The sequence below is a fragment of the Theropithecus gelada genome, chromosome 16 (genome assembly GCF_003255815.1).
Source record: "Theropithecus gelada isolate Dixy chromosome 16, Tgel_1.0, whole genome shotgun sequence".
In the NCBI taxonomy this organism is placed as follows: Eukaryota; Metazoa; Chordata; class Mammalia; order Primates; family Cercopithecidae; genus Theropithecus; species Theropithecus gelada.
The window spans coordinates 32,114,014-32,127,850 of NC_037684.1; the positions used below are offsets into that span (position 1 = coordinate 32,114,014).

The following is a 13,837-nucleotide window of genomic DNA, read 5'->3' on the forward strand; positions in this document are numbered from 1 at the left end:
AAGGTATAGGCAACGACTCCATCTTACCCAATGTGGGCACTGTTTGCATCTCCATTCAAAAGAACCTCTAATAAGTACCAGTTCAGGTGAGTAGTTGTCTGACAATCTGCCTGGTTTTGGAAAACAGGAAAGTGGCAGGCCCTTTCTAAGTAAAACTACAAAATGAAATTTGTTGCTGGCATTCACTCGTTCCCCTTTTTAGTCCTCTGTTGCCATCTCCCCTCTGTTTCTAGGGGCTCAGTGTTTTCATGCTGCCACAAGGAAAGGGTGAGTTCTGTTCTCTCCCAAAGAGACGTACATTCCAAAATATTCCCCCGTCTTCTCTCTGTCACCAGTCAAAAGCCAATTCCTACTTTAGTGAGAGCATCTGAAATTTCAGGATTCGAGTCCTCAAGATCTAGGAAAAGGGTGTGGCGTGCTACTTCAAAGACTGTTGAAATGTGCTATCTAAGAAGGCTGAGATAATTTCTTCTCCTTTTCTCCTCCAGGAGGGAAAAAATTGGATTAAATTGGGAGACATTTCTCAATTCTATATTCCATATAGAATATTCTCGCAGGGCTACTTTCATACTCAGAAGCACTTCGCACTATCCCATAACTGCCCCCTGGCTCTTCAACCCCTCCTTCCCCACTCCCTGACACACATCCATCCTATAGACCTGTCTGCTGCTTCCAGTTTCCCCTCCTCCAGGCACCCACATGGTTCATCCTGGAAGCATTTGGCTAGTTAAGAAATTAAAGAAGAAAAAATTTTGCCACAAAGAACCACAATCTTCCTAATAAATATCTGCATCTGGAAAGAACTTAAGTAAATCTCTAATGGAGTAAAAACACGTGACATTTGCTTTGCAATCATAAATCCCCTGAACCCCTTTCCTGGCCTGTAAAGATGGAACTCGCCACCTGTGTCTTCAGCAAGAGTCACAGTCCGGAAGATCACATAGGAAAGATTCCCCCATGCTGTCCATCACCCCCAGGCTGGATTAGCTTTGCTGGGTCAGAAGCCAGAAGCCTCATTAACTTGTGGTCAGCAAGGAAACAGACAGAGGATGTTTTGGGTCCCCTGCCAGGAACTCAGGTGCCAGACAATGGACAGATATTTAACGTTACACAAAACCCATGCCTTTGTGAGGAATTTCTCCAAATGTCATCTGGGGTCTGCCAACATACATCAAAACCACATGAAAGGCTGAGTGTTAAAAACGGAGTGCCTGGGCCCCACTCCAAACCCCCTAGGTCGGAATCTCTGGGAGTAGAACCGGGGACTCTGTGTTGAACAGCCTCACTGTGACCTTGCTGCCTACTCACAGCTGCAGGGTGGTGGAGCACGAATGGACCAGCTGCATTTCATCATCAGCCCACCTGCTTGGAATGCAGTATTCTGGTGGGCAATAAAAGAGATGGGATAGACGACAAAACCGGCCAGGCTGGAAGGACACTGGGAATAGAGTGCAGCTGCTTCTCTTGAAATAACCACCATGGGCCAGGGAGGGTTCTGACTCCTAGAAAGCTGGCACTGCCTGTGGACCTGATTATTTGGCAGAACTTTCCTTGAGTCCTAGGAAGCTGCCTCTTACTCTCCTAATGACTTCTTGACTCTTGGAAAAATGAGCCATTTCCCCCCTGCTTATTCAATCCTGAAATATTTGCAAAACAAAACAAAGCCAATACAGTAAAACGAATGGGCAGATTGATCCTAAAATTCATATGGCAATGCAAAGGACCCAGAATAGCCAAAACAAGCTTGAAAAACCTGACTTCAAAACTTACTACAAAGCTAGTAATCGAAGCAAGACGGTGTGGTGCTGGCCTAACAATAGACATGTAGACCAGTGGAAAGGGACTGAGACTCCGGAAAGAAACCCTTACTTTTCTTGCCAATTGATTCTAGACAAGGGTGTCAAAATAATTAAATGAGAAAATAGTTTTTTCAACCAGTGATGCTGGGGTAACTGGCTATCCACATGCAAAGAATGAAGTTGGACCCCTACTTCACACAATCCACAGAAAATAACACAAAATAGATGACAGATCCAAATGTAACTGCTACAACTATAAATAATTTAAAAGAAAACAAAGGAGTAAATCTTTATGACCTTGGATTCAACAATGATTTCTTAGATACGATACCAAAAATATAAGCAACAAAAGAAAAAATATATTGGACTTTATCACATTTTAAAATGTTATGCCTCAAAGGATGCTATCAAGAAAGTAAGGGCCAGGCATGGTGCCTCCCAGCACTTTGGGAGGCCGAGGCAGGCAGATCACCCAAGGTCAGGAGTTTGAGACCAGCCTGGCCAACATGGTGAAACCCCATCTCTACTAAAAATACAAAAAAAATTAGCCGGGCATGATGGCATGCGCCTGTAATCCCAGCTACTTGGAGGTTGAGGCAGGAGAATCACTTGAACCTGGGAGGCGGAGATTTCAGTGAGCCAACACCGCACCATTGCACTCCAGCCTGGGCAACAAGAGCAAAACTCTGTCTCACAAAAAAAAAAAGGAAGTGAAAAGACAACTCACAGAATGGGAAAAAATATTCGCAAATCATGCATCTGACAAAGGACTTGTATCCAAAATAGATAAAGAATTCTTACAACTCAATAATAAGAAATGGACATTTAAAAATGGACAAAGTATTTGAATAGACATTTCTCCAAGAAAGATATAAAAATGGCCAATAAACACATGAAAAGATGTTCAGCTTCACTGATGATTAGAGAAATGCAAATCAAAACCACAATGAGATACCACTTCACACCTACTAGTAGTGCTATGATTAAAAAGACAGACAATAACAAGGGCTGGTGAGGATGTGGAGAAATGGGAACTCTTGAACGCTGCTGCTGGGAATGTAAAATGGTACAGCTGCCATGGTAGAGTCTGGCAGTTCCCCCAAATGTTAAACATAGAGCTGCCCTATGACCCAGCAATTCCATACCAAGGTATACACCCAAGAGAAATGAAAACATATGTTCACACAAAAACTTGTATATGAATATTCATAACACGATTCATAATAGCTGAAAATCCATAAATGTCCATTAATTGATAAATGGGTAAACAAAATGTGGTACTCTATACAATGGAATATTATTCAGCCATAAAAAAAAAAAGAATGAATTACTGATACATGAATGAACCTTAAAAACATTATACTAAGTGAAAAAAGCCAGATACAAAAGGTCTTATATTGCATGAATCCATTTATATGAAATGTTTAGAATAGACAAATTTATAGTGACCGTAGATTAGCAGTTGCCTGTGGCTAGGAAGGGACTGGAGGAAAACAGATAATGGGAAATTCTAACGGGCTCAAGGTTTCTTTCTAAGGTGATGAAAATGCTCTTAAATTGACTGTGGTAGTTGCAACAACTCTGTGAATACATCATTGAATTGTATGCTTTAAATGGGTGAATTTACAGTATGTAAATTTTATCTCAATAAAGCTGTTAACTCCCCCTCCAAAAAACACACAGTAAATACAGAAAACAAAAATTAGTTAAGAGCCCACTATTCAGGGAGAATTGCCTTTAGCATTTTAGTGTATTTTGTGTGTAACACAAAATTAGAATCCTGATTTTTTTATTTTCTGATTTATTTTTTCTTGTATTTAGCTATGTCATCAAATACTCCTCCAACACATGGCTTTTATGTATTTAGTTAGTTAGTTATTATTTTTTTTGAGACAGAGTCTTGCTTTGTTGCCCAGGCTGGAGTATAGTGGCGCGATCTCAGTTCACTGAAAACTCTGCCTCCCAGGTTCAAGTGATTGTCCTGCCTCAGCCTCCCAAGTAGCTGGAATTACAGACGCCTGCCACCACGCCCAGCTAATTTTTGTATTTTTAGTAGAGACGGGGTTTCACCATGTTGGCCAGGCTGATCTCAAACTCCTGACCTCTGGTGATCCACCCACCTAGGCCTCCCAAAGTGCTGGGATTACAGGCGTGAGCCACCACGTCCGGCCCCAACATATGGCTTTTAACTGGCTACAATAATATTTCAATACATCCCGTAAGTGTCATGTAATGGAGTATATTGAACTGAGTCCTGATAGTGAACATTTAGGTTGTCTCTGATTTTTTTGTTATGTGATAGGCATACTGTACGTTTCTGTTTTTTGTTTTTGAGATGGAGTTTCACTCTTGTTGCCCAGGCTGGAGTGCACTGGCGCAATCTTGGCTCATTGCAACCTCCGCCTCCAAGTTCAAGCAATTCTCCTGCCTCAGGCTCGCAAATAGCTGGGATTACAGGCATGTGCCACCATGCCCAGCTAATTTTTTGTATTTAGTAGAGATGGGGTTTCACCGTGTTGGTCAGGTTAGTCTCAAACTCCTGACCTTAGGTGATCCACCCGCCTTGGCCCTCCAAAGTGCTGGGATTACAGGTGTGAGCCATTGCACCCAGTCAATACTATATGTTTCTAAATGATTCTAAACTTAAGCTGATACTCCCCTTAGAGTTTCTTGTGTGTGTGTGTGTTTTTTTTAGACAGAGTCTTGCTCTCTTGCCCAGGCTAGAGTGTGCAGTGGCGTGATTTCGGCTCACTGCAGTCTCTGCCTCCTGGGTTCAAGTGTTTCTCCTGTCTCATCCTCCCGAATAGCTGGGATTACAGGCATGCGCCACCATACCTGGTGTAATATACAAAATAATTTTTGTATTTTTAGTATGAGACGGGGTTTCGCCATTTTGGCCAGGCTGCTCTCAAACTCCTGACCTTAGGTAATCCACCTGCTTCGGCCTCCCAAAGTGCTGGGATTATAGGCGTGAGCCACCATGCCACCCTCCCCCTTAGAGTTTCTAAAGGAGAAAATTTCTTTTTCTTTTCTTTTTTTTTTTTTTTGGAGACAGTCTCACTCTGTCACACAGGCTGGAATGCAGTGGCATGGTCATGGCTCACTGCAGCCTTGACCTATTAGGCTCAAGTGATCCTCCCATTCCCATCTCAGTCTCCTGAGTGGCTAGGACTATAGGTGTGTGCCACCACACCTGGCTAATTTTTGTAATGTTTTTGTAGAGACAGGGTTTCACCAAGTTGCCCAGGCTGGTTTTGAATTCCTGGGCTCAAGCAATCTGCCCACCTCAGCCTCCCAAATTGCTGAGATACAGGTGTGAGCCACCGTACCTGGCCAAGGAGAGAATTTCTAATGTTCCTTGTATGTATGCCATTCTAAATAATTTATTGAGACCAGGTATGGTGGCTCACACCTGTAATCCCGACACTTTGGGAAGCTGAGGCAGGAGGATCACTTGAGGCCAGGAGTTTGAGACCACCCTGGGCAGCACAAGACACCCTGTCTCTGTAATTTTTTTTTTTAATTGGCTGGGTGTTGGTGGTACATGCCTGTAGTCCCAGCTACTTAGGAAGCTGAGGAAGGAAGACTGCTTGAGCCCAGGAGTTCAAGGCTGCAGTGAGCCATGATTATACCTCTGTACTCCAGTCTGGGCAATACAGCAAGATCCTGTTCTAAAAAAAATAAAAGGCCAGGCATAGTGGCTTACACCTGTAATCCCAGCACTTTGGGAGGCCAAGGTGGAAGGATCACTCGAGCCCAGGAGTTCAAGACCAGCCTGGACAACATAGTGAGTCCCTGTCTTTAAAAATAAAAAATAAAATAAAAAATCTATCGATGTGGACAGTTAAAACTGAGAATCAGTATGAACTAGGATTGCATCAAAATCTTGACTTGGAGGGAGCTTCCTGACCAAGGGGAAGGATCCGAGAAGGCCTCCTTCAGATGAAACCAGCTATATAGGACAGCAAACAAAGTCTATTCTGGGACTGAGTTGCTTCTGACTGCCCCCACCACCCATAATAACTTCCAGCTCATTCTGCTGACTGACCCTGTTAAGAACCAAAAAAGATGAGTCATCAAGTCCATACCGCCTAGAAGAACTCTGTCAAACATTTAGGTTTGGGTGAGGGTTTCGCCATCCTGACACAGACTGGGCTGAACAAAGAATCTATGACAGTGAAACAGAGGTTCATTTAGGATACATCAGATGAACTCATCCACGAGTTTTAGAAATCCTTTCACTCACTGATGATTCAAACTGGTTTGAAAGCCGTGATAATGACCTTGTTAGTTGGGATTTCAATTAAAAATACTTGGGTTTGGCCTAGGAATGTAGTTTGATGAGTGTAGTCTGTCACACTCACATGAGGTCCCTGACAGGTGTCATATTTTGGGGGAGGGTGCTTATGTGAGGGAGTGGAGGGGTGTGAGCCCGGGAAAAGCCACCTGCCTGGTTTGGGAGGCAGTTCCAGCTGTTCACCTTGAGCTTTCTGGCCATGCAATCATCTTCTCTTAAGTTTTTCAATAGGCAAAATGGAAAGACAATCACGTGCAGAAGGTGCTTCCCGCATCCCTCTTCAGCTGCAAGCACCCTGATGCAGCTAGAAGCATTCCTGTAACAGCCTCCCTTAGGCCTTCAGAAAAGAAACAATCCACTTTAAACTTACAAATGGGGCTGCCGTGTCCTCACAAGCTGGGGACATAGGTGGTGTCTTTCTTTTTTCCTGAATTGCAGGCTTTACAAATATAATATAGGGTTTAAATTCTGAGGTCCTCAGTTGTTTCAGTGCCTGAGAAAGAAAGTTCAGGAATATTATATACTTTTGAAGTTTTTTATTGTGAAATATACTTTTGAAAACTCAACCTGTGCTTCAGTCCCATAACCCCAACAGCAAAGGTCCTGGTTACATGGGTCCCATGACAATGGACTTCAATGGGGCAGACCAACTGCTCCTTTTCTCGTCCTTCACTTCGACATTGAACTCAGCGGGGCCCTGAAGTCACACTCACTGCAAATAGAAGGTTCCTAAGCCTCAGCTCAGAGAGAGTTGCTGTCTCTCTTAGCTCTGACCCTTCTGGCTATAATTAACCTTCTTAGGCTCCTCTCCACCTTCCATTTCTGATGGGTGAGGATGCAGGAGTCAGTGTGTATCTATTTAGTCAAATGTCATCAATTGGACTACACTATTACCAAATTTGTGCTATTACATCTCCTCTTGGTATTCAAAGAAGAAAACGTTCGCAAAGCAAATGAGATTACCGAACAGATCACTTAAACTGTAGACTGTAGAAACTGTACTCTTAATTAATGCATTTTATCTAGAATGTAAGGGCTCCACTTGGAAACACTAAGTATTAAACTGCTATATGCATTATCTGCACCCTTGATCTATAAAGTGATCAATAAAATTACTTTTCAAAGAAATTTTTGAAACTCAGACTTCTAATTTTGATTACTAACTCCCTGTAAGTCCAAATGAGTGAGCGTTTTCCTTTGTAGGCATAACGTGCTTTTTGGAATATGTTTCAAGCAAACTTCTTTAAAATAAAGCCTACAGTTTATATCATAAAATCAGAGATCTGTTTCTATAGAGGGGAAAAAAGTCCCAGATTGAGTTCAAAGCTTGGAAGTTTTTCTAAAAGACAAGGTTAAAGAGATGGTTAAGCCCCTGCTGAGCCCACAGCATGCCGGGTGTGCACGAGTGGAAATGTTTTTGAAGCACTTCACAGGGCCACGTCTCCCTCCCTCTTTTTCCCCTTTAAACTGCTCTCCTCACTGCCTCCCTGAGTGGTTCTCTAAGCCACTGACTCCACCTGCCTTGGTTGGGGAGGGGGAGGCCTGGCACCGAGAGCTCAGCCCCAGCTTCACCTGGGTACTGACATCTAATTCTCTGGCACATTGCAATGGCCAGTCAGCGCCACCAACTACAGCATGATCTGTTCCATGCAGGGGTTACTAGCCTGGGTCTGTGGGCCACCAGAGTGTCCACGAGCTCCCTACAATTAATGCAGCATTTGTGGATAGAGGGGCATGTTTTGGGGTACAAGGCTTTCATTTGATTTTCAAAGGAAGACCCAAAGAAATTGAACAGTTAGTGTTCCAGACTAAAAATTCCTTAGGCTGAGGTTAAGTGTTGTATAAAACGTACAATCCCCTAGTTATAAATTCCATTAACCAGAAATGGCCAGCAGGCCCAGGAACTCACTTCCGGCTCCACATCCACCAAACAAACTTTGTTTTTGGCCATAACAGCCTGAATGGCCTCCAGGCTGGTTCCATAGAAATTTTCCTTATATTCACCATGTTCCAGGAACCTAAAACACCACCAAAGGGGAAAAGACCTTTAGTTCCTCAGCTTTCCTAAATTAGCAAAGGAAAGGGGACCTCCCAACATGACTTCTCTCCCGCTTCCCCCATCCTTTCTGGGAACCCTCCCGGGAGCTCCAGTGGAATACAGGTAGATACAAAAAGACGCAGCTGCCTAGAAGGCCAACTGGCCCATCAAGCAACGTACTTGTTGTGATGTAAGTCGGCCTCAAATGCTTGCTTAGACACAAAGTGATATTCCACTCCTTCCTTCTCATGGCTCTTTCGGGGCCTGGTGGTATCTTTTAAAGAAAGAAGGAAAGCTGGGCAAAGAGATGTCACATCACAGCACGTGGGGATAGCAGCAGGCTTAGGCACTCATTTGGGAGTTGGCTGCTGCTGTGTCTAAACCAAGCACTTCTACCTCATCGCATGTCCCCGTATCAGGCACCGTGCCTTTCCAGGCAGGTGTATCACTGATTCACACAACAACTCTTCCATGTAGACAAAAGGAGGCTTTTCCTTTTGCAGCTGAGAAAACTGAGGCACAGAGAGGCTCGGCGCTGTGCACAGTGACACACAACCAGTAGAGCACACAGCCAGAATCGGTCTCTCTGCCAAATGCCCAGCTTAAACCCTTAACCACTCTGCTAACTGACTCCCTGATGCTGTGGCTTTTTTTTTTTTTTTTTTTGAGACAGAGTTTTGCTCGTTCCCCAGGCTGCAGCGCAATGGCATGATCTCGGCTCACCGCAACCTCTGCCTCCCCAGTTCAAGTGATTCTCCTGCCTCAGCCTCCCGAGTAGCTGGGATTACAGACATGCACCACCACACCCGGCTAATTTTGTATTTTTAGTAGAGACGGGGTTTCTCCACGTTGGTCAGGCTGGTCTCAACTCCCAACCTCAGGTGATCCACCCGCCTCAGCCTCCCAAAGTGTTGGGATTATAGGCATGAGCCACTGTGCCCAGCAGATGCTGTGGCTTTTGAAGAATCACTTAAGAAACCCCTAGGTCCTAACTTTTAATTCTTCAATGTTTTTTCTTTTTTGAGAGCAAAGGAGCCACATATACATTTGACCCTGATGTATGCTTTTAATTCTTTAGTCAATTAGTTCTCATCTCCAGAAGGAGACAGGAAGACAGACCGTCCCTATATGGATTGGATGTGTTTCAGCAAGGCTGGCTCTCAAACAAAAATGTTAAAACACATGGTGTTTTCTCATTGATTTCCATAACAGAATTGGGATGCACACTTCTGAGGAAAATCAGGTCTTCCACAGAACAAGGGCACACACAAAGCCACACACACGGCATTTTCCAAAAGATAAAATGGGATCTTGGGGTGCTGTGTCTTCTGGCCCATGGGAACCATCCAGGGGATGCCCTGTGTTCTATCTGTGGCATCTTAGTCCAACCTCCGGTAGAGCTGCTAGGGTCACTTTTCCAACCACGTCATCCCCCTGCTTAAAAACTTTTATTTATCTATGCATTACATTCTAAACACCCTAGCTGAATATATGAGACCTGCATGATCTGCCCAACCTCTCAGCTCCATTTTCCAGCACATCATCCACACTAATCTCCCCAGTCCCTAACACTGCTCTGTCCCTTCACACATGTTGTTTCCTCAGTACGGAAAACTATTCCTTTCTCTTCTGCCTGGAAAACTCCTATTTACACTTCAAAACCCAGCATAAAAGTCACTGCCTCTGGGAAGGCTTCCTTGACTCCTCCAGTTTCTAAAACCAAGGAGGAAAGTCTCCTATCTGTGGAGTGCCTAGAAGCAGGTGGGCCTGACCATCCAGGTACCTCTTCCCCAGGGGATGGATCCAGGGAGTTCGGAACAATCAGTGTGTTAGCAACCTCTGCATGTCCTGTTTCAGTTCCCCTGAAACTTGGAAGGCTGTGGCTCCCTGAAGCCCTCCAGGTTCATCACAGCTGTCCTGCCAGAATGGCCTCCCCAGTGCCACCACCTCCCCCACATCCCTGCCACTTCAGACTGGGCTCTGGAAGACAGCTCTGACAACCCACAGACTAGGTGCTGGGCCCAGGGAGAGCAGTGTGATCAAAGTAAGGCTTCGTGGCTGCTCTGCCCCAGAACACTCTGAGGAGGCCCCACTACCACCGCCACAGCACCCCTCTCAATAGCCGCCAGGCATTCATACTGCATCCCTCTGAGGCCAGGGGGACTGAGAGTGAGTCCCAGAAAGGAAAGGGGCAGCCAAGGGCATGAAGTGGCAGGCAGCAGGTGAGAGGCCATTGTGCACCCTCATTAAGAACATGACTGGGGCAGGCTGCCTGGGTTTGAATCTTGGTTCCACCACTTACCAACTGTGTGACATTGGACAGGTTAGTTAACCTCTCTGACCCTCACTGTCTTCCTCTGCCATACAAGATGATGATAATCTCTCTTCTCAGGGGTACTGGGAGGGCTGACCCAGGGGACTGCACATAAAAGCTCTTGGCATATTACCTGGCACCTTCATTCTCCTCCTCCTCATCCTCCTTATCACATTCAGAACCAGGATCCTCTGCCCACTGGAGCTTGACATCCCAGGGTGCCCCTAGCAGCAGCAAGCCCCAGGAATTGGCAGGAGAGGCATCACCCAGGAATGTACCCAGCCACCCTGACAAACTGGAATCTGGCTATGAGGGAGTGCCAAGAAATACCACTCACAGGGTTCTGTGGCTTCTCTGACCTGCCCTCTCATCCAAGCAGAGGGCAGGGGCCATCGGAGTCAAAATTCACTGTGATGAGGAGGAATGCCCCCTACTGTGGAGGCCCTTTGGTGTCAGGTTGAGGCTGCCACTTTGCCTACAATGTGCTCTGGACTCACCTCCCACCCCAGGCAGGAACCACGCAAGTGGTCCTCCAGCTTCTGCCTCAGAGGGTCTCAGAGGACCACTGAGAGTGGATTTCTTCCCATCAGGCCTTTGTCCCATAATTTGCCAATAGCAGGCAGTGCCTGGTGATCCTTTAAACCCAAAGTAAGGATTTGGATGAATCTGGGAAGTTAAGTCCCCATGAAGTATTTGTGTGTATGCAGACAAACACACACCCCCACATGGGCCCTCTTACGTGGAACAGCGACACCAAAGTGCTGTGGGTTCTCGGCCACCACCTTTTGCTTCAGCTCGTGCAGTCGGGCTCCCAGAGACCCTGGGAAACAAGAGGAAGGCTGACCAGGGTCCCTGCTGAGCTCCCTCCCCACCTGCTCCAGGGAGGAAACCAGATCACTTCCTGGAAACCCAGGATGGCACCTACCGATCAGAACCACCAGGCGGGGCCGCTCTCCGGGCTGGTGTTGGTACCTGGCCACCTCCTCGTAAGTCAGCAGCTCTGGAGACTCAGCTCCGGAGGACATCTTCCCTTCCTGGGAGCCACCCAGTCTCTCCCTACAGCCCAGCCGGAAACTCCTCCGAAGACCAGCTTGGAAGGAGGGGCAGAGGGACACCATGGCATTTGTCTCAGAATCTCCCAGAAGAGACTTTTTCCACCTGGCCAGACCTGGAGATGGGACTGAGTCCCACTGACCTCTCCCAACCTCCTCCTGCTACTGGAAGAGGTTGTTCGGGAAACACAATGGTAAGATGAAAGGGTGACCCTGCATTCACAAACTAGGGCTCAAGGTCACTGTTTTACTTGACATGTGACTGACTTTGGACGAGTCCCTTCATCTCTCTGAGCCTCAATTTCCTTATCTGTGAAATTAGGACATGAATCTACAAATACCATGTGTGGTCCTAGATCAGATCCTGGACCAAGGGAAAATGCCATAAAGGACACGATGTGGACAACTGATAACATTTAAATAACAGCATATAATAGATTTGGATGCATTTTAAATTCTCAGAATTTGATCATTGCCCTGAGGAAGTCCTTGACCTTGGGAAATACATGCTGAGAGATTTAGTGGGAAAGGGACATGATGTCTACAACTAAGTCTCATATGACTCAGGAAAAAAAATGCAGAGATGTGGGAAAGGAAATTGAGCAAACATGGCAAAGGAACAACAACTGGTGAATCTGGCTGTGGAGTATATGGGAGTTCTTTATATAATTCTTACACCTTTCCAGTAAGTTTGAAATTACTTCAAAATAAAAGCTAAGGGGCTGGGTGCAGTGGCTCATGCCTGTATCCCAGCACTTTGGGAGGCCGAGGCAGGTAGATCACTTGATCCCAGGGGTTCATGACTAGCTGGGCAACATGGTGAAACCCTGTCTCTACAAAAAATACAAAAATTAGCCAGGTGTAGTGGCATGCACCTGTAGTCCCAGCTACTAGGGAGGCTGAGATGGAAGGATCGCTTGAGCCTGGGAGGCTGAGGCTGCAGTGATTTGTGATCACACCACTGCACTCCAGTGTGGGTAACACAGCAAGACCATTTCTCAAAAAATAATTTAAAAAAAAGTTTAAAAACTTTTTGGAAAGGAGGACTGCTTGAAGCTAGGAGCTTGAAACCAGCTTGGGTAACACAGCGAGACCCCACCTCTACAAAAAAAATATATTTTTAATCAGCTGGGCATGGTGTCAGGTGCCTGCAGTCCCAGCTACTCAGGAGGCTGAGGTGGGAGGATTGTTTGAGTCTAGGATGTTGAGGCTGCTGCAAGCTGCAATGTCACTACTGTACTTCAGCGTGAGTGACAGAGCAAGGCCCTGTCTCTAAAAAATAACCAAAAAACAAAAAAAACTTTTTGCCTATCTCTAAGACGTTTGAAAAAACTGACGAAAGTAAAAGAAGTGAAAAGGGGCTCTGAAGAGTGGTAAACACCCCTCACTGTGTGGTGGTGGTGTTAACATTGAATAAACTCCAATTGCGATGATGGTGATAATAGAATTGGTATTAATGTAGGGGTGTGTGTACCTTTCCCACCAGGGCATGTGCCCCATGGCTGGGTAAAAGCTGGGTGGGGACTCAATGCCTGGGCAGGCTCAGCTCCTGCTCAGGCTGAGAGAACTGAGGAGAGACGGGGGTCCCACAGGCTCTGCTGCTCCAGAAGGACTCCTGGGGCTCACATCACTCTGCTTTGACCTCTCCCTGCCTCTGGAGCCTGGGGTGGGGCAGGTTGTGCATGTGGGTGTCAGGGGGAGATACTTACCCACATACTGCCCTTTGAGGTAGCCCTCACAGTCACAGGCCTCTGGGAAGCAAAAGAGGGAAGGAAGCCAGTGAGTCCCACCAGACACATCTGGCCCAGGGGACCCAGCCCCTGGATGGCCGGGCAGGAAGAGCCCCCTGGGATGGTGTCTCATGGGGAGCTCAGGGGAAATCCCATGTCCTGGATACCCCAAGAAAGCAAGGTCTTCTGTTTTGCTCAGTTCTCCATGCTTAGGCCCCTAACAGCCTTTCCAGGCCCTGAGGGGGATTCTAGGCCAGCAGGCCTCCCCAGTCCCTGAGTGTGAGCAGCGTGAATAAGGAGGGATTCACTCCTGCCTGCCCTGCCCTCCCACCCCTTGTCTCCTACCCAGCCCCATCACAGCACAGCTGAGTCCTGGAAAGGCTGGGCCCCGCATGTCAGGAGGGCAGGGAAGGGCCCCAAGGCCTTGAACCCTGTCCCCACCAACTCTGACTGCCTCAAGAAACAGCCCAGTCTGGCTGGCAGAGCAGGAAGAGGTGTGCAGACAGCGGGAGGGGCACAGCTGCCCACATGGGGAAAGAATGCGAGTCCCTCAGGCCCCAAACGTTCCATGGAAAAGGGGCCGCGCCTGTGCACACCGGACAGATAC

The 13,837-nt window shown here is 46.6% G+C and overlaps 1 protein-coding gene across 3 annotated transcripts in view; it reads right to left on the reverse strand.

Annotated features, from left to right (window-relative positions):
- MPP3 (membrane palmitoylated protein 3) overlaps positions 1-13,837 on the reverse strand; it is a 32,586-nt gene that overhangs the window by 1,755 nt on the left and 16,994 nt on the right. For all 3 annotated transcript variants that reach the window (XM_025362060.1, XM_025362063.1, XM_025362061.1), the window contains 6 exons: positions 13,210-13,251; positions 11,374-11,538; positions 11,188-11,268; positions 8,315-8,408; positions 8,006-8,114; positions 6,467-6,589 (listed from right to left, as the gene is read on the reverse strand). In XM_025362060.1, coding sequence (XP_025217845.1) covers positions 6,467-6,589; positions 8,006-8,114; positions 8,315-8,408; positions 11,188-11,268; positions 11,374-11,538; positions 13,210-13,251 — 614 coding nt within the window. The remainder of the gene's footprint in view (positions 1-6,466; positions 6,590-8,005; positions 8,115-8,314; positions 8,409-11,187; positions 11,269-11,373; positions 11,539-13,209; positions 13,252-13,837) is intronic.